The sequence below is a fragment of the Rhinolophus sinicus genome, chromosome 17 (assembly GCF_057876585.1).
Source record: "Rhinolophus sinicus isolate RSI-liver-muscle chromosome 17, RSI-T2T, whole genome shotgun sequence".
Classification (NCBI taxonomy): domain Eukaryota; kingdom Metazoa; phylum Chordata; class Mammalia; order Chiroptera; family Rhinolophidae; genus Rhinolophus; species Rhinolophus sinicus.
Genome location: NC_142517.1, coordinates 155,007,665 through 155,030,721, shown reverse-complemented (window position 1 = coordinate 155,030,721; position 23,057 = coordinate 155,007,665). Strand labels below are relative to the sequence as shown.

At 37.1% G+C, this 23,057-nt stretch overlaps 1 protein-coding gene and 1 long non-coding RNA gene across 6 annotated transcripts in view; one reads left to right on the top strand and one right to left on the bottom strand.

Annotated features, from left to right (window-relative positions):
- LOC109445174 (uncharacterized) overlaps window positions 1–15,682 on the bottom strand; it is a 43,104-nt gene extending 27,422 nt beyond the window's left edge. For 2 of the 4 annotated variants that reach the window (XR_012497813.2, XR_012497812.2), the window contains exons 1-2: window positions 8,489–15,682; window positions 6,111–6,216 (exon numbers count right to left, since the gene is read on the bottom strand). This is a non-coding gene — a long non-coding RNA (uncharacterized LOC109445174). The remainder of the gene's footprint in view (window positions 1–6,110; window positions 6,217–8,488) is intronic. The other 2 variants (XR_016019561.1, XR_012497814.2) reach the window with 2 other exon arrangements.
- Window positions 15,683–17,194: 1,512 nt separating this feature from the next.
- GRB14 (growth factor receptor bound protein 14) overlaps window positions 17,195–23,057 on the top strand; it is a 115,488-nt gene continuing 109,625 nt past the window's right edge. Inside the window, exons 1-2 of one of the 2 annotated variants that reach the window (XM_088794686.1) lie at window positions 17,195–18,002; window positions 19,242–19,374. In XM_088794686.1, the coding sequence (XP_088650812.1) occupies window positions 17,812–18,002; window positions 19,242–19,374 (324 nt within the window). In that variant the 5' untranslated portion in view covers window positions 17,195–17,811. The remainder of the gene's footprint in view (window positions 18,003–19,241; window positions 19,375–23,057) is intronic. The other variant, XM_088794687.1, reaches the window with a different exon arrangement.

Genomic DNA, 23,057 nt, shown 5'->3' with positions numbered 1-23,057 from the left:
TAGGTCCCACTATTCTTTTAGGAGCTCATAAAAATGTTTTAATTTATCTTAAAATAAAAAAAAATAATAACTTTTAGGTTAGAAAAAACAAATAATATTAATATATTCATTAGGGCCCATGAAAGGGAATGCAGCCCTCCTTGGTGCTCATATGATAACAGATACTAGGGTACTGCTTATTTTAGTCTTCAATGCAATTATTACTGTCACAGAAAAACATTTTATTTTGTTCGTTCTAGTTTATTAATTTAGTGGACTGCAAAATATTTGAATGGTGAACCCATAATAGTGAAAAAATTTTGTGTATCCTATAGGTGTATATTTATTTGTAATGTATATACTACTGTATTATTACATTGTATGAAATATAACATATACTTAGTTATAAATATATAAATAGAAAAATTTAAAGACTAGATTAAAGATGAAATAAATAATTTTAAAATAATTTTAAAAGTTTTTAATGATATATAAAATCTTTCCTCTTAATAAAGTTATTGATAATTATTCTTAGTGAAAATAATATAATTGAATATGCTGAATTTATATGAAAGTCATATTTTAACATTTAGTGATCTGAGAGTCAAGCTTTTAAACTTGGTTTTAAGGGCTAACATAGCTGAAAAAGATCCTTCACAAAAAAATCTGTATATTCCAATGGAACAAATACATAAAGGAAGCACTTAAGAAATCATCATACTCGTTTTTCAATCCCATCTATCAGTTATGCAAACATTGTATTGAAATTCAGCAGCATGATATCTTCTTGGGTACAAATCACTTGTTTTTGACACCTAATCAGTTGTTTCATTGTTATATTTTTAGCAATGAGTTCAAGATCCACTGAAATGTTCATTTAGAAAGTTTTTGGACAGATTATAAAATGTTAGTTATGTTTTAATTAAGAGCAGCTATGACAGTACTTATAGATGACATATTTATATCTGTTGTTAAAGTTCAGCAAAACCACATAACAATGGAAACATCTCTGAAGATTCATTTGTAAAATTCTTTCTCTGTATTAATGAGTTTTTCCCAAAGACAGTGAAGAACTCATTGTTAAATATCAACTTTATCTTGAGGGGATGGATTAAAATATGTATTTTCTCAAAAAATATCTACAAGGTAGCATTTTATTAAGACACACCTACTTGTACTGCAGCAAAGTTCAGCAAATTTGGAGCACTAATTTAATTTGTAAAAGAAATGTGTATAACTCACCTTTAATTTCAACAATGAGTACTTCAATGAAATAACTTGTGCACTTCTTAGTAGCAAAAGACAATTTGGTGGTCATTGTCCTCCTCATTAGAAAGTATTTAAAAGTTGTAATACTTAAAGTCATACATTTTAAAGGTCATTGAATGGGACAAGGAAATTGCAATACATGGCAAATGCTGAAAGGGAACCCAGGAGTGATGGAGTAATTCTCAAAAAACTTTGGATGTCACAGTATGCTTTCAGTATACCCTGCAAACATTGTATGATCTATTCCTTGCTGATATATACAAGAAGTGAGGATGCACTGTAAACATCTATATTAAAGACTAGTACGACCAAATTCATTTTCCAATTTTTAGGCAAGAAATAATTACAGTTTTTTCATCTTCACTATAATGAGTTATATGACTTTGGATATCACTCTGTTAAATTGCCATTGGGTGTTTCTCGTCTTTTTTTTTTTTTTAACTTTTTACTGTAGTTGCCTTCTCCTAAACATGTTTACTATGATATTGATTCCTTTTCTTATTTTTGCCAATCAAACTGTTCTTTAAAAAAAACAATAACAAATAAACATAGATATTACGGACACTTTCTAAATAATCTATGCATTTATACATATTCCTTTCAGGGGTTCTGATGTCAGTTAAAATTAATAATAGATATTACTACTGAGGCTTGTTCCAAAGCCTCTGTTTATTATTCAAATAGAACAAGCCCAGATTAGCAAATATATTTTAAAAAGCTGTGAAATATGCAGTCTTACTAAAACTGAGTGAGTAAATTTTGATCTTGAGCAATAAAGTTATTTTTTGTTTGCTTTCTGTAAAAGTATCACATATTGAAACAATAGAAATATTCTGTGTGCTTATCAAAAATATCTGAACACAGAATAGCATCTCTGTGACTTAAAGCATTATGAAAAGACAGAGAAGCATATATTACTTATGTCAAATTGGAATTTTTTAAAAGTAAAGTGACATTATCTAACTTACTAAAGATTGGAAACCAGAGGGTAAAGAGGGATTAGTATTTCAGAGACAAATATTAGAAAAATAAAAGAGTATATTAATAGCTGAGATTAAAGTCATTCAATTAATTATTTTCAATGCAAAGTATATTATAACATCAATTGCTAATAATTCAATTCATATTTGAATCAAGCAAGTCTAAAGCTTGACTTAGAACATTCTGGAATGTTTTAAGAATTAATGAGGAATCCATCATCCATTAGCATTGCCTATTACTTTTATTCAAAATAGGCGGTAGAAAGCCTGGGAAAATAAACCAGTTTTGAAGTAGCATTGTAAAAATTGTTTTAAAAGTAAATGGCCACAAAAAAATTCTATTCAGCGCATCAAATTTGCCTTGGCCTAATCCATATTTACCAACTTACTTCCTCCTAGCTATTTTCATCATCTTCTATCATTAAACGAAGACAGTAGTTCTCAGTCTTGAAGCTAGCAGAAATAACCCCCTGAGGGAAGTAATAACTACCTACCTCTTTGACTGTGCCTTCTCTGTCTACTTTGAGGCTTCTCCTTCTTCCTTCTGCCTCCTAAATGTTCCCGCCTGAGGTTTGTTCAAGCCTTTACTCTTTACTTTTCATACCCTTGCCTCTGATAATCTCATTTACCCTATGATTTCAATTACTGCCTCCCTGCAGGATCCCAAATAAGTGACTCAAGCTGAGACTTTTCAAGCTACAGGCTCACATTCAGACTTTCTGCTGGTCATCTACATGTGGATATACTGCAAGCAATACAAACTTAATGTCTACAAAACCAAAAGCATGATCTTCCTCCATTATCATTTCAAGTCCTCTGTTTCTGTTAATGCTCCATTTGCCTACCTATGCTGCTTTGAGACTCAGAGCTCTTTGAATCCTCTGCCTCCTCTCTTATGGTCCCATCCTTACGATCATCACATGCACTGTTATCCATAACATATTAACTAGTCTTCTTATTTCCAACCGAGGAACACGTCAATTTGAAGCATAGCTTTAATTATGTTTCATATCTTCTTTCAAAACCTTTGTTTGCATTGGTTTACTTATGGATGAATGTTCAAATTTCTTAGTCTGCTGTTCATGAATTTAATGATGTTATACTTATCTAGATTCATTGCCCATCATCCTATCACTTATAGCTGATACACAGTGACATTTTATTACTTAATATTTCCCCAATATAACATGCAGTACCTTGTCCCTTCATCTTTGCTGATATCATGCATCTTGTCTCTCGCTTGAAGTAATGTGCAACCTTAAAAACGTAGTTCAAATTAAATCTTTGCTTAGAAGCTTTATCTGATAGATCGACCTTAGCTATGATCTCTAACTGTTGATTTATTCCTATGGGCACCATGATGTAATGGAAAGGGTATGGGCTTTGGAACTTTCGATGTCTAGATTCCGAAATCATTCTGTTAGCTTTGTGGAAATATGAAAGTTATCTAACTACTTTAAGTCTTGGTTTTCACATCTACAAAATGGGAATAATACAGTTTAATAAGAAGTTCAAAAGAAATCCTGTGTGGTGTCATTGATGTCATCAGGAAAGAGGACAGTTAAATGGCTACCAAGAAGCCTGAGAAGGTAGAATTTGCATTCATTCAGATATATCAAATGCCAACAAAGGAGCAGGCACTTTAGAGCATGATAAACAAGATAAACACAGTCCCTGCCTTCATGGAGCTAACAGTATTAGAGTCTAAATTCACCTCAGCCTAGAATCCAGTCCTCTACTTTGCAGATTCAGAAATGACCTGGAATGGATTGGATTGACGGATATGACTCTTGTTAACAACACCCTTAACACTGATGTATGAAACCAGAAAAACAATTTCTTATTTAAACTGAAAATGTAACTGTCAAACAAACTGACCCCTCAACATGGTCTAACCAGGTAGCTGTATGGAATCAGAAAGAGAAGTAGAAAAGATTAAAAGTTTGGTGGACTTGGGTCTGATAGCCAGATGGGTCAATCTCTGAAACAGGAAGATAGACTTTCTTTCTTAATATATGTGTATAAAGAGATTGCACCAGGAATATCAAGTTCAAGAGAATAATACCCAGAATAATACCATTCTCCTATTTTCCTCAATTTCTGAAAAAATTTCAGAATAAAGATATTTCCAACTATTTCTATGGATCTTAAAGGTAGGAATGAAAGTGCTTGCCACAGATCACTGTACAAGATGTTATCTCACGGTGAGGCTGAGGATAATGAGAGAAAGGAATAGAAGTCTGGACTTTTGATCAGGACTTATGAATCCTCAAGTGACAAAGAGAAATCACTGCATAAGAAAGAATGAACTCAACCGAGTATCTGCCATTAGGCAAAATAGCAGCTCAGGGTCAAACATTTTAGCATTGAGACTAAAATGTCATTATTTCCACAACTACCTTTAAGTTGTGGATTGTAGTCCTATAAAATTATGTGTTTGCCAATCTAGTATCTAAACTTCTTGAAGGCTGAGACAAGGCCTGGTTTGGCTTTCAATTAGAACACCATAGCCAGTAGACAATCCACTCTGCATGTACGTTTAAGAAAGGAATGAATGACTCGTCTTACCCTTAAGTAAAGGCATGCATATTATCTAGGCATGATCTGCACATTGGGTAAACCCCCTTATATAAGACAGATGTTTGGGGATGGGAAGAGGACATGGGACGCAGGCCTTAGTTGGCATGAGACTTAAGTAGTACTCAGGTTGCAGCAGACGAGAGATTGAACTCTTATCTCTAGTTCCTCCTATCCCTTTGATATTCGAATGTTCAGTAAAGAGAGATCCCCGAGACAAACTGACTGGGCATGAGTAGAAGGGAAAATATAGGGTCAGAATAGTCTTAACAAAATACCGTTTCTCTGGCTTTGTCCATACCCACTTTGTAGTCCATTTAGCTGTTTTAAAAACTCTAGAGTAGGTAGTAATAATTATAAGCTGTTAATTATTACTCTTAGGCATCATATAACAATGTTTCCGGCAACAATGGATCGCATATACGATGGTGGTCCCATAAGATTATAACAGAGCTGAAAAATTCCTGTTGCCTTGTGATGTAACCATACTGGAGAGGTCCTAGAGCAGGCATTACTGTTTTGTCCAGCTCAGTCTATCCATAGTAGCACCTGGGGGCACTCACCTGGGACCTGGGAGCTTCCACAGATGTCTTCCCCTTCCAAACCAATGTGACAACTGGACCAACCCTTATGGTGCCTATTATGATTGCAAGACACCCTTCAGTGATAACTGTTAGGAAACTTGGAAGAAGAAAATAATTTCTTACTTACAGGCCTGGGAGTGTACAAGGCAGGCCAGGGGCACAGAGTGAGGCAGAATGAGCAGGAGGCTGGGGCACAGCTTTGATTGGGGTTGAGGTTGGGGGCCAAAAGCTTTACAGATTCACTCTGAATTGGTCAATTTAAAACATAATACTTTAAAGTGTGGGAAGAGAAAAAACAAGTAGCCCCCAAAATCATCAGTTATCAAATCAACCAAGATCTAAAACAAAGGCGTCTCAGTGGGAGAGGCAGCCTGGCTCTTAATCCTGGCTCTTTATCAAGTCCAGTGGCTGGCAAGGTGTTTATTCAAGATAGCCTTTGTCGAAGTGGATGCCTCTTTGAAGTGGAGGCCTGAGCAATCAAAGCTTAAGTCAGGCACTTGCTTTACAAAAAGAGAAGGCCAGGGCTCACACTGCAATTACTCAAGTGTTTGTGGTGATGCTGGTGTAGACAATCCTACCTTCACCCTGCCAGGCGTATAAAAGTACCGCACATACAATTACAGGAGTACGTTATACCATCTAGGTTTGTGTAAGTTCACCCTATGATGTTCATACAACAAAGAAATCACCGAATGACTCATTTCTCAAAACATATCCCCACCTTTAAGGAGTGCATCCCTGTTTTGTTATATATCCATCTATCCATCACTTGGTTCATTCCAAAAACATTTGATTGGGGTTGTGGTTGGGGGTGACTTGAAAACATCCTGCAAGATAACAATAAAAATAACAGCAACAACCAAATATATGCAGCAAGAAGTCAAAGTCAATGCTGACAATAAGGAAAGCAAAATAAACGAAAGCCAAGAGTAGTGATCACACACAGAATGCAAACTTTTGGGATCTGTATACATGCTTAAATGTACTACCATATTGACATTGAGACTGACTACACAAGCATTCCAATTTTGCAGGTATATTCTGATTTCCTTGGAAAATCTAACTTCCTTAGAATGTGAGCTAAAAGAGAATCTTTAGAAAAAGAAGTGTATGTTAGCATTTCTTTAATTATACTGTCCGATTTCCGTAAGCCTGAACACATGGCGCATTGCTGGTTTAAAAGCTGTTACTTGAGATTTCAAGTCCTGCAGAATGTTCCTTAAGTGAATTTTCATGTCTATACCTTGTCCCATCTGAACGTTTTTCTTTTGCTTTTTTTAAAGTAACTTAAATGCTTAAGACATTCACTCAAAGGGTAGCCTTTGGTTTTCCTGGCATTGCTGTTTAAATAAGACATACTTCATTTGTTTAATATTTCAAAAAATAATTGATAAGAAGGGAACTACATCCAGTCACTGAAAGTAATAAAAGTTGAAATATAGAATAGCTGCATTTTACACTTTAAAAAGTCAGTGGCAGAATCTCTGTGACCCATCTGTAGCTGAGGAGTCTAAGAGAGTGCACGTTTTTGATCTAATAAAGGCAGGCAGGCACAGGTGTGTTGATAGGCACTCACTAAAAATCACGCTTCCAGAGCTGGAGAATTAAGCATGCACTCGGGAGTACTGCTGGGGTTTTCTTTTCCGCTTAAAAAAAAGTTATATTGTACTGAATGTAGCTCATAAAAATGTCCAACTGATAGTTTTGGAGTCACACATTTCTTCCAGCAAAGCAAGAACAACACTGGCAGGAATATTATACATTTGCTGAAACATTTGTAGTAATGGGACTTACACGGGGCCCTACAGGAACTTCTAACCATGCAAAATTTTTACATAAATCGGATTGAGCCTCTGAAGGCTGTCATAGGAGACAAACTAATAAATGTAGAAGAAGTACAGGTAGCTTTGCATGTGAACTCAGTTATTGCTCCTAGAAGTTTCATTTTAAATTAAGCACAAAGATTATTTAAAATGGCCATTCATGGCAGAAGGCCACTTAATGGAAGATAATGGGATCCCCAATAGAGTGTGTTTTTATAAAGTAGGTCCTGCACTAGCTGACCACATCACCACCCTTCTGTCTAAATAGAACTTAAATTGTTAGTGTTACCCTCTGGTGCTTTATGTTACTCAGGTGTGGACTTAATCTTTTAAAAGTCACTGAAAAAAATATGGCTCCTAGATTAGATGGAAGATGCTTCAGCCTTTCCCACAATTACAAATTGCTTTGCTAGCAGAGCTAGCTGTAAACAAGGGGGCTATAGAAATCCTGTCTAAAGGAATAAAATATAATAGGTTAAAATTTGATGAAAAGATATCAAATAAAGCATTTATCGATTCTAGAGGATAGTAGGAAGGCTGAGCAACTTTTTATACTCTTGTGAGGGCTATGACAATAGGGCATTATCAATGCAGAGAAAGGAGACCTGGTTAACACCCGTTGATTTAGGATGCACTATAGCAGTAACGGCAAATCAGAAGTAGGTAAGTCTTTTAGGGGACCTAGAGCTCAGCTTTGCATCAGCTCCAGATGAGGTAACTCCAGAGTGCTCATGCTTTAGGAACCCGGCAGAAGTAAATATAATCTTTTCTAAAGGACGCTAGCATCATCCTAGGCCTTCAAATATTTCTTAAAGTTATGAAAATACATAACCAGGTGCTCAAAGAGAAAATAAGACATGAATAAAATATAGCAGAAAGAGCAGACAGTCAGTGGCTTCAAATATTGGCATTATCAGTCACATTTTCTAAAAAACACCTATTATTTTCAAGGAGATGAAATAAGATGGAGAATTTCAACAAGTAAGATAACCAAAATTATGTATTTTTGTTATGGGTTTATTAATATCTTGGACTCAGCTGAATAAAGATTTGTCAGGAAAAAAATACCTAAAATAAAGCAGGAAGAAATTAAAAAGTTGATAATACATGAAAAAGGTTAAAAGACAAGTAAGATCTAAAGTGTGTATAATTAGAATCCCAGAAAGGGAGAAAAGAGAGAAAGGGCAAGAAGCACAATTTAAAGAGATAATGGCTGAAAATATTTCCAAACTGACACACACACACACAAATTATGTCACTATTTAAGAGCACTTACAAATTGTAAGAAATAAATACAAAGAAATCCTGACGTAGGTACATCACAGTAAAATTGCTGAAAACCAAGAAAAAAGGAAATCTTAAGGGAGTTGATAGGGGTCAAATTACATTCAAAATTAATGACAATTATACTGAGTTGATTTCCCAATTATAAACAATTAAGCCAGAGCAATTCAGGACCATATTTAAAGTGCTGAATGAAAGCATTTCCAACTAAGAATTGTATAGCCAAACAAATCATTTAAATACGAAGGTGAACAGAAAAAGAACATTTAACAAAATCCTACCCTTCTTCATAATAAAAATACTCAAAAATTTGGAATAGAAGTTAACCTTTTCAACTTGATAAAAGCGATCTGCGAAAACCCACAGCTAATATCATATTTAATGCTGAAGATTGAATATTTTCCCCTAGGTAAGAGACAAGACAAGGATATTTGTTTTCACTACTTCTATTCAACATTGTATTGGAGGTTCCTAGCCAGGGCAATTAGGCAAAAAGAAAAGAAGAAGAAAGAGAGGCCGAAAAAAAAAAAAAAGTCTCTAGATTGGAAATGAAGAACTAATATTGTCTCTATTTGCAAATGGCAGGATATTGTATACATAAAATACTAAGGAATCTAGTAAAATAAAAACAAAAAAACTATTAGAACTAATACATTAGTTTGGAAAGATTGCAGGGTTCAAGCTCAATATACAAAAATAAATTTTATTTATATAAACTAGAAATGAACAACACAAAAATGAAATTAAGAAAACAATTCCATTTACATTAACATAAAAAAGATGAAGTACTTAGTAATAAATTTAGAAAAGGAGTACAACATTTATAATCTGGAAACTACAAAACATTGTTGAAAGAAACTAAAAAAGAGCTAACGATGAGAGATCCCATGTCTATGGATTGGAAGACAATATTTTTAGGAGGACAATACTTCCAAAATTGAACCACAGATTCAACGTAATCCCTATCAAAATCTCAGCTGGCTCCCTTGCAGTAACCGATAAGCTGATATCAAAATTCAAGAGGAATTTCAAGGGACTCAGAATAGCTTAAACAATCCTAAAAAAAGAACAAAGTTGTTCTCACAATTCTCAATTCCAAAACTTACTACAAACCTACAATAATAAAAAGTATAGTACTAACATAAGAAAAACATAGATCAGTGGAATAGAATAGAAAGTTCAGAAATAAACCTTCATATTTACAGTCAATTGATTTTTGACAAAGATTCCAAGACAATTCAATAATAAAACAAAACAAAACAAAAAAATCCAAAAAGCAAAAATAATAACCAGTACTTTCAATAAATGATGCTGGTACAACTGGACATACACATGTAAAATAATAAAATTGGACTCCATTCTTACATCATATACAAAAATGTATCACAGACTTAAATGTAAGGGCTAAAACTCTAATATTCTTAGAAGAATATATAGTATATCTTTTTCACCTTGGCCTTCTTAATGGTGACACCAAAAGCACAGAGTCAAAAGAAAAAAATATAGGACTTTATTAAATTAAAAACTTTGTGATTTAAAGATGTCAAAAATGAAATGACAACCCACAAAATGAGAGAAAATATTTGCAAGTTACAAATCTTATAATTGACTTGTATTTAGAATATGTAAAAAAATTTTACCAGTCAATAATAAGAAGACAAATGAACCAATTAAAAAAATGAGGAAAGTTTCTGAACAGACATGTTTCCAAAGAAGATATATAAATGGCCCATAGGCACAAGAAAAGATGTGCAATATCATTAGCCCCCTGGGAAATGCAAGTCAAAACCATAATGTGACTGCACTAGGGACCCACTGAGATGGCTATAATCAAAAGACAGATAATAACAAGTGTTAGTCAAAATGTGCAGAAAGTGGAATTCTTATACATTACTGGTGGGAAAGTAAAATGGTGAAGACACTTTGGAAAATATTCTGGCAGTTCCTCAAGAGATTAAACACAGAGTTTCCATATGGCTCTACAATTCCAAACAGGAATAATAACATATGTCCACACAAAAACTTGTACGCAAATGTTCATTGTGGCATTATTCACAATAACTAAAAAGAGGAAACCATCCAAATGTCCATTAACTCATAAATGGATTAAAAAATATATATTAGGTCTGACACGTAAGTTTGCGAACTCATCCTAGAAAAAGTGCTACATACCTTATTGTTGAATATCACTACAGTCACCTTCGAAGTACTCCCCTTGGGAAGCTATGCACCAACGCCAGTGCTTAGTCCATGCTTCAAAGCAATTTTGGAGCTGTTTTTCTGGAATGACCATCAGAGCTATCGTCATATTACACTTGATGTCCTGAATGTCATCAAAATGTCTTCCTTTCAATATTTCCTTTATCTTTGGGTAAAGAAAGAAGTCACTGGGGGCCAGATCAGGTGAGTAGGGAGGGTGTTCCAATACAGTTATTTGTTTACTGGCTAAAAACTCCCTCACAGACAGTGCCGTGTGAGCTGGTGCATTGTCATGATGCAAGAGCCATGAATTTTTGGCGAAAAGTTCAGGTCGTCTAACTTTTTCATGCAACCGTTTTAGCACTTCCAAATAGTAAACCTGGTTAACTATTTGTCCAGTGGTACAAATTCATAATGAATAATCCCTCTGATAGCAAAAAAAAGGTTAGCAACATCTTTGCAACAAGTTCGCAAACTTAATTGTCATACCTTGAATCTTGGATAAAAACCAAATGAGCAAAAAGTCCTAATCACATGTCATTTAGAAAAGACACTTCTAAAGTAAGGAGATAAAAAAATATGGACACTGAAAGTGTGCAAAAAGGTTACTTACCATAAAATATCAGCCAAACTGATTCATATAGACAAAGACTTGAAGGCAGAAAGTTACTAGAGATAAAGGAGGACACTTAAAAATATTAAATGCTTCAGTTTACCAAGGAGACCTAATAATTTTAAATTTGTAAATTAATATACTAAAATGAACCTCTAAAATATAACCTTTAAACATACAAAGCAAAAATAACATAAAAATAAAAAGCCTACAATCATAGTGGGATATTTTAATATAATATCTCTCAGGAAATGATAGAACAAATAAAATCAGTACAAATACAGAGAATTTAAACAACATTGTTGACACATTTGACCTAAGTGACATATTACATATAACAATGAATCTAACTGTGGAACACACCTTCTTTTCAACCACACACATAATATAAATATTAACCTTATGCTGGGCCATAAAGCTAGTTTCAACAAGTTTCAAAAGACTGAAATCAGAGAATATTCTGTGACAACAAGGTAATTAAATGATATATTTAAAAAAGAACAAAACAAAAAGACAGTAGAAAAATCTCTACTACAATGGAAACTATAAAATATTCTGAACTGAATGATAGTGAAAATACAACTTATTAAATTAGAGGGATATAGCTAAGGTCATACCTGGAAGGAAATATATGTCTTAAAATGTGAATATTAGAAAATATGATGAGCTAAATATTAATGAGCTATAAGCATCCATGTCAAAATGTAGGGGGGGAAAAGAACAGCAAGTAAAAACAAAGTAAAAGGAGGAAAATAGAAAAAGTAAAAATAGAAATAAACAAGATAGAACAAACAAAGTAAGGTCATTCCTGAAAAGCTTTAAAATTGATAAATTCTGGTGAATATAATACATAAAAAAAGAGAGAAGGCACAAATAAATATCCAATGTTAGGAATAAGAGCAACACAATGAAGCCTTTAGGTACTAAATGTTAAGAGGAAAATATGAATAATTTTGTACTAAAACATTTAAAAATTTCAATGTAAGATACATTTCTAGAAAATACTGTTTGTCAAAATTGACACTAGAAGACATAATTCAGAATACTCCTCTTAAATTATGAAACACTGAGTCATTTCTTAAAAGCTTTCCCACAAAGAAAGCCACAGGGCCACACGGCTTTACAAGTAAAGTGTATCAGCTATTAAGGAACAAATAACCCCAATATTATATACTCTCTGATGAGGCCATCACAACCCTACAACAAACCTCATAAGAATATTACAAGAAAGGAAAATTACAGGCCATTCTCATTTATGAACATAGGTGAAAACATTATACACAAAATATCAGCAAACATAAAAAAAATATATAAAAAAGAATGGGTAGGGTTTATTTTATGAATGTAAGTTTAGTTTACCATTTAAAAACAACAACATAATTCACTACTTTAATAGAATGAAGGAGGAAAACCATATAATCAACTCAGTAGGTGCAGAAAAGCTGTTTAATAATATTCAATATCCATTTGTGATAAAAATTCTTAGCAAATAAGAAATATGAGGGAATCTTCTCCCCTTAACTGATAAAGGGTATCTATAATAAAGGTATGACAGTATTATATTTAATATCTATCCTTTTGAGGTCAGAAATAAGACTAGAATCTTTTGTACTGAAATTCCTAAGCCATATAGTAAGACTAGACAAAGGCATAAACGATATAAAAATTAGAAAGACAATAAAGAAAAATGTCATTAATTATAGAATGGTCATGTATATAGAAAATCTAAAAATGTTTTCAGTTAAATTTTTAGAATTAAAGTGTGAAAGTGTGGATTAAAAAGATCAATACAGAAATCAGTTGTTTTTCTCATCACAACAAATGATAGAAAATCAAATTTTAAAGTTATCTAAAATAGTATAAAAAATACAAAATAAAAAAAATAATATAAAAACATCAAATATCTAAGGACTTGTCTAACAATACATATGTGCAAGGTAACTATGCAGAAAACCATAAAACATGATTGCAGCAAATTAAAGACACAGCTGACTCTGAGAAAATCCATGTGTAATTTTTGACTTCCCCCAAACTTAACAACTAATGGCCTATTGTTGACTGAAAGCCTTACTGATGCCATAGACAGTAGATCAATACCTATTTTGTATATGTATTATATACTGTATTCTTACAATAAAGTAAGCTAGAGAAAAGAAAATGATATAAGAAAATCATAAGAAAGAAAATATATTTATTGTACAAATATTGTACTATACTTATCCATACTGTCCATTCACTTCGTCTGTTTTAGGGTACACAGTTCTTCTGGGAGTTTTTTCAAATTGTTGATTGAAAAAAAACTCATATAGCTGGACCCACACACAAAAAATCAGTCTCGGGTGGATCAGAGATTTAAATGTGAAAGGTAAAACAATAAATTTTTGGAATATTTAGGGAAAATTTCTAAGCAGTACATAAAACAATTATAAAAAGATAAATTTGCTTATATTGTACTTAAGAACTTCTGTTTATCAAAAGATACCATAAGAGGTCTAAGATGCAAGACACAGAATGGTAGAATATGCTTACAAAAGGTAATTAAAGAGCTGGTAACTAGAGTACAAAAAGAACTCCTAAAAAAGAATAAGAAAAAGACGGACAACCCCATCATGAAAATGGGTGGGAGGCTTGAATTAGTACTTATCAAAAGAGGATGTCCACATGGCAGATAATCATGTGGAAAGGTGCTCAACCTCATTGAGTCATAAAGAAAAGTCAAATTCCACCATGAGATACTGCTATACACTCACCAGAATGTCTTTTGTAAATATTCTAATAATATTCCAATTTTTAAGGATAGAAGAACTTGGGAAACTTATGTATTGCTAGTGGTGTGGAAGTTGGTATAATTAATTTATTTTACTATAAGACCCGGTCTTATTTTACTATATGAACAGGTATAACAATATAATATAATAAATACCAGGTTTTACATTAATTTTTGCTCCAAAAGACCCATTAGAGCTGATGGTCCGGCTAGGTCTTATTTTTGGGGAAACATGGTATCACAACCTCACAGTGTTACTAGGGTATATAGACCATCCAGAAATGCATGCACTTGTTTACCAAGAGAAGTGTGCCAAATGTTCATTGCAGCAGTATTAATAATGGTCAAAAACTGGAAATAGCCCAGATGTTTTTCAGTAGAATGGATAAATTGTGGTATTTACATACAGTACAATGAAAAAACTGCACTAGCTTGTAAAAGCATGGAAGAATATCGCAAATAATATGCACAAGGGTCATATTGTATGATTCCATTTATATAAAGGTCAACACCAGACAAACTACTCTATTGTGCTTAGGGATGGATACTTACGGTTATGAGTCCATTGTTATGAAGATCTGGATTGGTGGGAGGGGCTTTTGGAGGACTGAGAGTAATGCTTTCATAATCTGACATCAGTGTTTACCTTGTGGTAAGTCATCACGCAATTTTGTTTGTGAACTTCTTTTCTGTACGTGTATTATCCTTCCCAATATAAAGGGTTAAGAAATTTGATTTGATAAGAAAGGGAGTAAAGCAAGGACACATTTTTCTTGAGAGCTAGGAAGGCTAGGATCCCTGGGGAGAGACAGGTGAGGGAGGTGTAAAAGGGCAGAAAAGACTCATGGGGGGTGGGGGGGAGGAGCCAGGAGATAAACTGCTTCCTTTGCAATCTTATAGGCTTAAGGTAAAAGGAACAACAGCCACTCTGGGAGAACTTGTTGTTGGGTACCAAGATATTTACCTTATTGTTTCAGCAAACTTTGTCATGTATGGGAAGGAAAATCTCCTTTTTTAACTCTTCTTTTGATAAAAGAATGTCTCTGCATTCTCTTAGGCTGTACTAGGTCTGATAGTCTTGTGCACCTTGTACATTGCATAATGCTTTATTTAGAATCATTTTTTGTAAACCTCTTGGATTCAAAAACTAATTCTTTTGTTGGCTTGCTTCAAAAATGTGAATGAGCTAATTCTAATAATTCTTGGTACAAATCCTCAAGGTATCTGGGCATAAATTAAATATTTAACAATAGTTTACAAGACAAAACTATTTAGGTTCTCATTCCTTAGAGACTTCTTTTCTTTTTGGCCCCTGATAACTGTAGGTATTATAATTTTTACCCATAGGGATTAAAGGAGAAGCATAAAGCCTGTAAATGGATACTCCCTGGATTTTTACTAAGTGAGAAAATGCCTGGAGAGGGGAGACACAATTGAGATCTCATTCCAACCAATGAATACTTTTTCTTGAGGTTAAAAATTTATGCTGGGAAGTAGAGCACGATACAATATTGGGAAAAAGTATTTCTAGTGGTTTCAAAGATATACACAGCTGTCACCTATCATTTAACAAAAAAGACCAGCTTGCTGTTTGTGTGTGTGTGTGTGTGGGGGGGTGGGGGGGTGGGTGGGGGTGGGGGGGTGGGGGGGTGGGTGGGGGTGGGGGGGTGGGGGGGTGGGTGGGGGTGGGGGGGTGGGGGGGTGGGTGGGGGTGGGGGGGTGGGGTTGTTGAAAGTAGGGAGGAAAGAAACTTCAGCCATTGACTCTCCTGTTTAGAATGCTTAAACTCTATCATTTTCAGAGGAGAAATGGCTGCCTGCAAGAATTGGATGAAAATAAGGATGTTGATGATGATGATGATAAAAGTTTATTTCTTTCATTACGTCTTTGGTTCAAATTATCCACAAATACGCGTACATAAATCTTTTTCTTTTTACTGGAATGACCTCCACATATCTGTATGCTTTTACATTTCATGGTTTAAAAACCCATAGAATCCAGACCATAATTCAGGGAATTGGATGTGAGGGCTTTACTTGGCACACAGCATCAATAGATGTTAGCTATCCTCATGATTAGTATTATTAATTTTAGCACTCAGGAGAGCTACTGTTTTGTCCTGGCTTGGCAATTACATTGTTATAAAACGTCCTGGAGATCACACCCACCGGGTGACCCCAGCCAGTACGTACTGCTCTTTATTGGGTCTTAATTTTGGCATCAGGAAAATGAAAAACTTGGATTCCATAAGCTCTTTGACTCAGATTTTCTGCCTCCATGGAGCTTCCCCTAGTTTCCTCCATGTAAACTCTGGGAGTTAGTAACCCCTGAGTGTCAGCAGTGGTTGGTGCCATGGCATGGTGTGTGTGTGTGTGTGTGATGGGGTGGGAGGGGTGGGGGGAATGCACGGATATGGAGGGGGTTTTGCGGGTTTCTTCAGGAGGTTGTGTTTGCCTTTCCTGGGTAGAGGTTGTAGAGGTTAAGAAAACCTGGTGAAATGGATGCCAGGGACAAATGTTACCTAATTTGGTCAAAGAACAAAGAGCGTGTAAACCATTTGGAAATCCTCAGCAGTGCACTGGGATGGGGGCATTACTGCAAGAAACATACTATCACCCAGAATTTCAGAGTAGGGTCGCTGCATTTGAGAGGGTGAGCATAATGTAATTACTATTTCAAACAGTCTGGGTTTGAGAAGGAAACTGGGTTGGAAGCTTGACTGCGCCAATTACTAGTGCTATGTTGCAGAAGGTACTTGATGGCTTTGTTCCCCAATTTCCTTATCTGTAAAATGGGGTACATCTCTAACTTATGAGGTTGTTGTGAGAGGGGATAGAAGGCAGAGTGGGGACTCATTAAACGAGAGCTGCGCTTATTAAAAGAAAATTAATCATTTTTCTAATTCTCAAGACACCATCAGGCTTACTCATGCCTTACTAAGAATTCTCAAACATCTCAGTTTTCTGTACCGACTGTACTCCCGGCTCCCCCCCATCCCCCATTTCCCCCGCCCCTGTCACCGGCTACGGAGTGGAAGGAGGAAAAAGCACGTGGGGGACGGACTGGGGCAAAACTAGCCCCATGGCCCCCTGGCTTCCTTGCACGGTGGGGCCTGTCATGGCGGCCCAGCAACAGCTTAGGTGATCTCACATTGCAGAGCAGGAAGAATGGAAGGGTCGGGGGTCAGCGCAGCCCAGACCCCCTACCCCGCCTGCGGTCCGCCAGGCTAGCCGGGCGCGAAAGCCGGCTCGGCTGGGTCCCCGCCTCCAGCGGCGCGGGACCCGCCTGGACCCCGGGCTCAGCCTCGCGCTCCGGCGCCCACCTGGAGAGGCGGCGGCCCGGACCTCGGGCGCCGGCAACTGAGGGCCCAGCGCGGGCCGCTGGGGACAGAAGCCAGGGCCCTCGAGCGCCCCGGGCCCCGCGCGGGGCCCGCCAGGCGCTTGGCGCCCTCCCCGCCCCCTCCGCGCGTCGCTCCGCCGCCCGCCGCCCGCGGCCCCCACCCACCGGCCGCTCCTCCCCTCTCCCCACCCTCCTCCTCCGCCCCCTCCCCTCCCCCGCCGCCTCGCCGACTGCTCGGCCGAGCGTCTCAGCCGCCCGGGCCCGGAGCGCAGGCGGCGAGGCCACCGCACCTGCAGCAGTCTCGGGCAGCCGAACAGGCACCTCGCCTCCCGCCACCCGACCTCCTTCTCCCCTGCGCCGGGTCTCCCATGACACCGGAGCCCCCCGACCGGCCACAATGACCACTTCCCTTCAAGATGGGCAGAGCGCCGCGGGTAGGGCGGCTGCCAGGGACTCGCCGCTGGCCGCCCAGGTGTGCGGCGCTGCCCAGGGGAGGGGCGACGCCCGTGACCTGGCGCCAGCCCCTTGGCTGCATGCGCGAGAGCTCTTGCCCCCTCCGGACGGGACCCGTGGCTGTGCTGCAGACAGGTAGGCAGCCCTCCGAGGGCGCGGGGGAGTGTCCTGGGTTGGCAGCCGGCGAGGGGGTGAGGAGGCGGTCCTAGGGGGTGAGCCATGTGCCCAGAGCTGGGCCAAGTTTGTGAAAGTCTCTGAAGACAATTCCCTTTGAGCTGGCTTCACTGGATCAGCAGGACATTGCGATCTCGCAGAGCCTTATAAATAGCATCACCGTTTCATTGAGAGCTCCCGGTCTCTCGCTTCTATCCATCGGTGTGAACTAAGAGGCCAAGCTCCAGGCTGACCACCCATCATGGCCCTGCATTTTGAAAACAAACCTTTTTTATTTTATGTATTTAAAAAATTGTAGCATAAATGAGTTCACCTCCTACATAAAGTCCTGCAGCGACCCTGGAGAAGCAAAGCACAGATGACTTTTGAGCAGTCTTGCTGTTCAACACGAAAGAATAGAGGCTTTAAAAGGTTTCCCAATCTCCACAGCATTCAGCACTTAAGGGCCTTTAGAGTTAACAATTTTGCACATACTTTAGGAAAGAAAAAGGCTGCAACAATACAAAAATTTATAGCCCTTTATAGTCATACATTTAAATGGTACTTTTCCCCAGATTTTCAAAGTGCTTCAACTTCACTAAAGTTAAAATTACTCTGCAGTGGACTAGAGTACATTTATACTAGTTCTATTCACTTACCTCCTCAAAAACACTGCCTTGTGATTTAGTATCTATAAGCACTTGAGACATCAACAGACTGTGTGTGGGCAACATTGTGAATGAAATTTGAAGTGAGATGAACCACAGCTATAATTAATAAACCATAACTTCCAAAAGTGATTAGTAAAATAGCATAGGGATGGATTCGCTAAATTTCTATAGACCTTGTCAATTTAATGGATGCATAACAATATCTAACTCCTCAGGACGATTCTTGCATCAGTTATTATTACAGTATGTATTTTGGCTTCAGGAAAATTATCAAAGAGCTGCAAATGGGGTTTCCATGCCTGGTGACTTTTTAAAGGCCCCAAACAAAAACAAACAAACGAAAGGATAGGATACTATAGATGATTGATTTATATCAATGAACATATTTTATTTTGACCCACAGAAAGTACATTACAGACCTTGGCTGTATACTTTATATGATAATGTTGTTGCAGAGTGGTACATGTTAGCCTTAACTTTTTAATCCTCACAGCAATTAAATTTTACATTCTGTTTTATGTAAATTACATCCTATGTTCTCTTGGTGTAGGAGAAAAAAGAAAGATCTTGATGTTCTGGAAATGCCGTCTATTCCTAACCCTTTTCCTGAGCTGTGCTGTTCTCCATTTACATCGGTGTTGTCAGCGGGCCTGTTTCCCAAAGCTAATTCAGGGAAAAAACAGGTATGCATTTAAAACTTTTCTGATTCAGAAATCTTAGGAGTTCTAAATCCATACAGTCTTTTAAGATATTCAGTAACCTACAACATTAACAAAGGATAAGCATGGCCTATTTTAAATAACTCTTTTGACAGACATAGTTCTTTGCCATTATTTTCCTTTAAGGACTTGTTTTTCATTGCTGTGTAATGGGAATGTTAAAACTTACCTGTCAGGCTTTTGGGATGAGTTAAATGAGAGAACATATGTAAAGCACAGAGTCTGAGAGCTATAATTATTCACAGAACTGGTGGGAGAATTCTATGTGATCAATTCTAGATGATCAATTTTAAGTTAGAAATTGGAAGGGGGTGTAGTGGTATTGGGGTGAAAAGGGGGTTGGCTGGTTCCTTCAATACCTTGTTTAATCTTGCACATTTCAACCCAAGCCAACCTCCTTTACTAAAGGAAAGTGATATAGAGAATCTGTGGCAAAGGTAATTGGAGTTTAGGACTCGACGTGTCTTCTTTATTTCAGTGAATTCCTCAGTTTGGAGGCTTCTGGCCGCAGAAGGCAGATGACTTGTAAGTGATGATTAGAAGGTGGAGTTTATTTTTATGATTTCCTTTCTTTATGAATTTCTAGTTTGGGATTGACTTAAGCAAATTAGAGTTCAAAGATGAAGCAACTATGGGGAGATCCATTATGATTATATATTTTGCAAAACAAACAAAAAATATCAGTGTATCCTAGAATAATCCTATCTCTTCTTAACGTCTTTCCTCCCAGTTTTGAGTCAACAAAACAAAGAGAGGCTTCAGTAGGCAGAAAGTACCTTGTTCTTGCAGGGTAGAAGCAATAAATTTATAGAATCAGATACTTGCAGTGAGAAGGACAATGAACAGAGAAGACAGCTAAACATTTTCCCCCAACTGTTGTTCCCTTTCTTTTCTTTCTTTTTTTTTTTTTTTTTTGCACTTTTACTACTTCTGTGATGTGTTTAGTAATGTCTGATTATAGCTTTAAGAATGGAGGACATACCCTAAGAAACAGATGAATTCTTGATAACATACATCAGTAATACAGACAGTACGGAACTATTCCATGGAATGTTGTATTTTGATGAAAGTCTGGTATAACAAAGCATGTACACTTTGGGGGGTGAGGGTTGAAATTTAATTGGTGCATGTGCTTTTTGGATAAGGATTGGAGAAAATGGGAGTCAATATCGCTGGAGCAGAGGTGTGTTTTGAATTAGTCTTTGTTGTGGGAGGCAAGGCCTTAAGTCTGTGGGACTGTAACTTTGAATGCGGGAATGAACAAGGAAGAGACTCTCTTGAGAACTTTATTATCAGGGTGAGATTTAAAGTCAGAGCCCAAGGAAAAAATGCCCTGCTGAAACGTCTGGGCCTTTTGAGAGCTTGGCTTTTTGGGGTATGAGTGGGGGAATATGGATGATAGGTTTGTCTGTGTGTCATGGTGGTGGAAAAATTATTCTGGATTGTCTGTGTGACCAAGGAGAAAAGGAAATGTCTGATGACAACATACATCTGGGGAGTTGAATAGATTTCCCTGTTTATGAAGGGCCTGTTATGTTCCCTGCACTATCCTAGTCTCTGAGACACCCAGCTATGCAAAAATGCCATCTGAAGGGTGTTTACCAAGGTGGGGTTTTGATTTGGATTTGGGTTAGGGATTAGGTGTTAGGAGTTGAACAGAGGAAGGAGAGTGGAGGGCCAGGCTTGGGCTTACTCCCATTTTTGTGAATGGATACTGGAAGAATGGTGTGTCTAGGAGATGCGTCCATGTGGTAGGTTTCTTTTGAATATATATATAGAGAGGGAGGGAGTAAGGGAGGAGGGGGGAGGGAGGGAGGGAGGGAGAGAGAGAGAGAGAGAGAGAGAGAGAGAGAGAGAGAGAGAGAAGAGAAAGTGTATACTTACGCAACTTGTATTAATAGCAAAAAAAGAGAGAGTGGGTGTCAATGTGAGGGTTAAGGCAGAGTGTGCCCTAAGTGTTGATAGTCATTATCCTAGAGTAAAGCATCTCATCTTGGGGAATGACATGTCTTCAGATCAGGTTTAGGAAATTGGCAAAATAGGAAGAGGGTGCTATATTACTATTGACTCAGACTGGTTCCTACTCAGGCCTTGTGTCTTGTTTCCACAATGACCTTCTCAGGGAGCACTGCACCCACACAAACAGCTGTGCTGTTTCATGAGCAGAGTGTTCTGGCTTGAGGCCTGGAGACCAGTCCCAGAGGGGTGTTTCCACTGGAAAGGGCCCTTTCTGCTGTTCTCCTCCTTCCGCCCAAGGGTTGGGGATCTCTACGAAGAGAAGGCTGTCCCAAAGTTGTGAAAAAGGAGGTTCCTTTTTATATACTCGTATGTATTTTATATTTCCTTTTCCCCACCTAGACTTTGCATTTAGAACATATCCTTTGTTTTTATTCTTTTGTATGTTCAGTTCTTTGGAATGAGTAAGGTTTTGGGAATAGATGGCTCTATGTCAGTAATTTCCCCAAGGTCAATATCTTTGTGACACAGATTACCCTTTTACAAGATGGCATTTCTGGTCCAATTGTCTATGACCTTTGGTTGAGATGATGTAAATGACAGTATGTGATAGGTACTATTGAATATTATTTATGGTTGAAACATTATAGGAGGTGATGTCTCTTCCTTATATTCCCTCTTTCATTTGGTTGTTTAACCATTCCAGTCATTTTAGCAATTCTTTTCTTCCCATAGATGATGTGAAGAATTGCACTTACTATGTACAAATAAATGACCAGAAAGTTTGAAAGAATCCAGACTAGAAATGTTAAAATTTATGTGGCCTTTCAAAACCACAGTCAACAATCATTTTACAGGCCATAAATATTTTTTATAATTTGTGATGTATACATAATGCAAGAGGGGTAAAGTGCATTCAAGCCACCAGTAGGATATGCTTTATCCCCTTTTGGAAGTGGAATGACCCAAAGTATACAGTACTATTGGCTTATAGTATTTTCATTTAAAAATGATAGCTAGAATGAGATAGAATCTGTATTCTTTACTCCCTTTCCCTCTTAGTGTTTTTATAATACTGGCCAGATATGTTTCCCAGGCATATTTCTTTGTGTTCACCAATAAAGCAGATTTATAATGTACATTCCTTTATATACATGGTCCAGAAAAGTTACTTGCAATTTAAATTTTACATTAAAAGTGATTTACCTTATGCATTTAGAATTTTTTCGTTGTTGCTATTTCTGATTGAAATTTACCGGGAACTCATCCCTGAGCAATTATTTGAAGAAAGGGAAAGAATAAGAGATCTTTGGCTCTTGCAGCAGAATCAGTTCTTGTCTTGAGTTTGTCAACCCCCAGATAATTTTTTTGCTTGGATGCAGTTTGTATAGTAACTCTGGTTAATCACTTCCCAGGACTATGTAGTATAACTAATTCAAAATACAGCCTCTGAAGATTTTAAAATAAAAAGACACTGTGAAAAACTGTTATGGAATGTTCGAGCTGGAACAGGTCTTTGAGATCACCTAGTTAAATGCTCTTTTACAGATGAGTAAGTGAGGCTAAGAAACGCTATGTGTCTGCTAGTGGCATAGTTAGGACCTGAAATCTGGACTTTTTGGAGGCTTTGACAGCCATTTTTTAGGAATGTACAATTTCCAAAGAAATTGAGAACCGTAAGTGTAGTACAA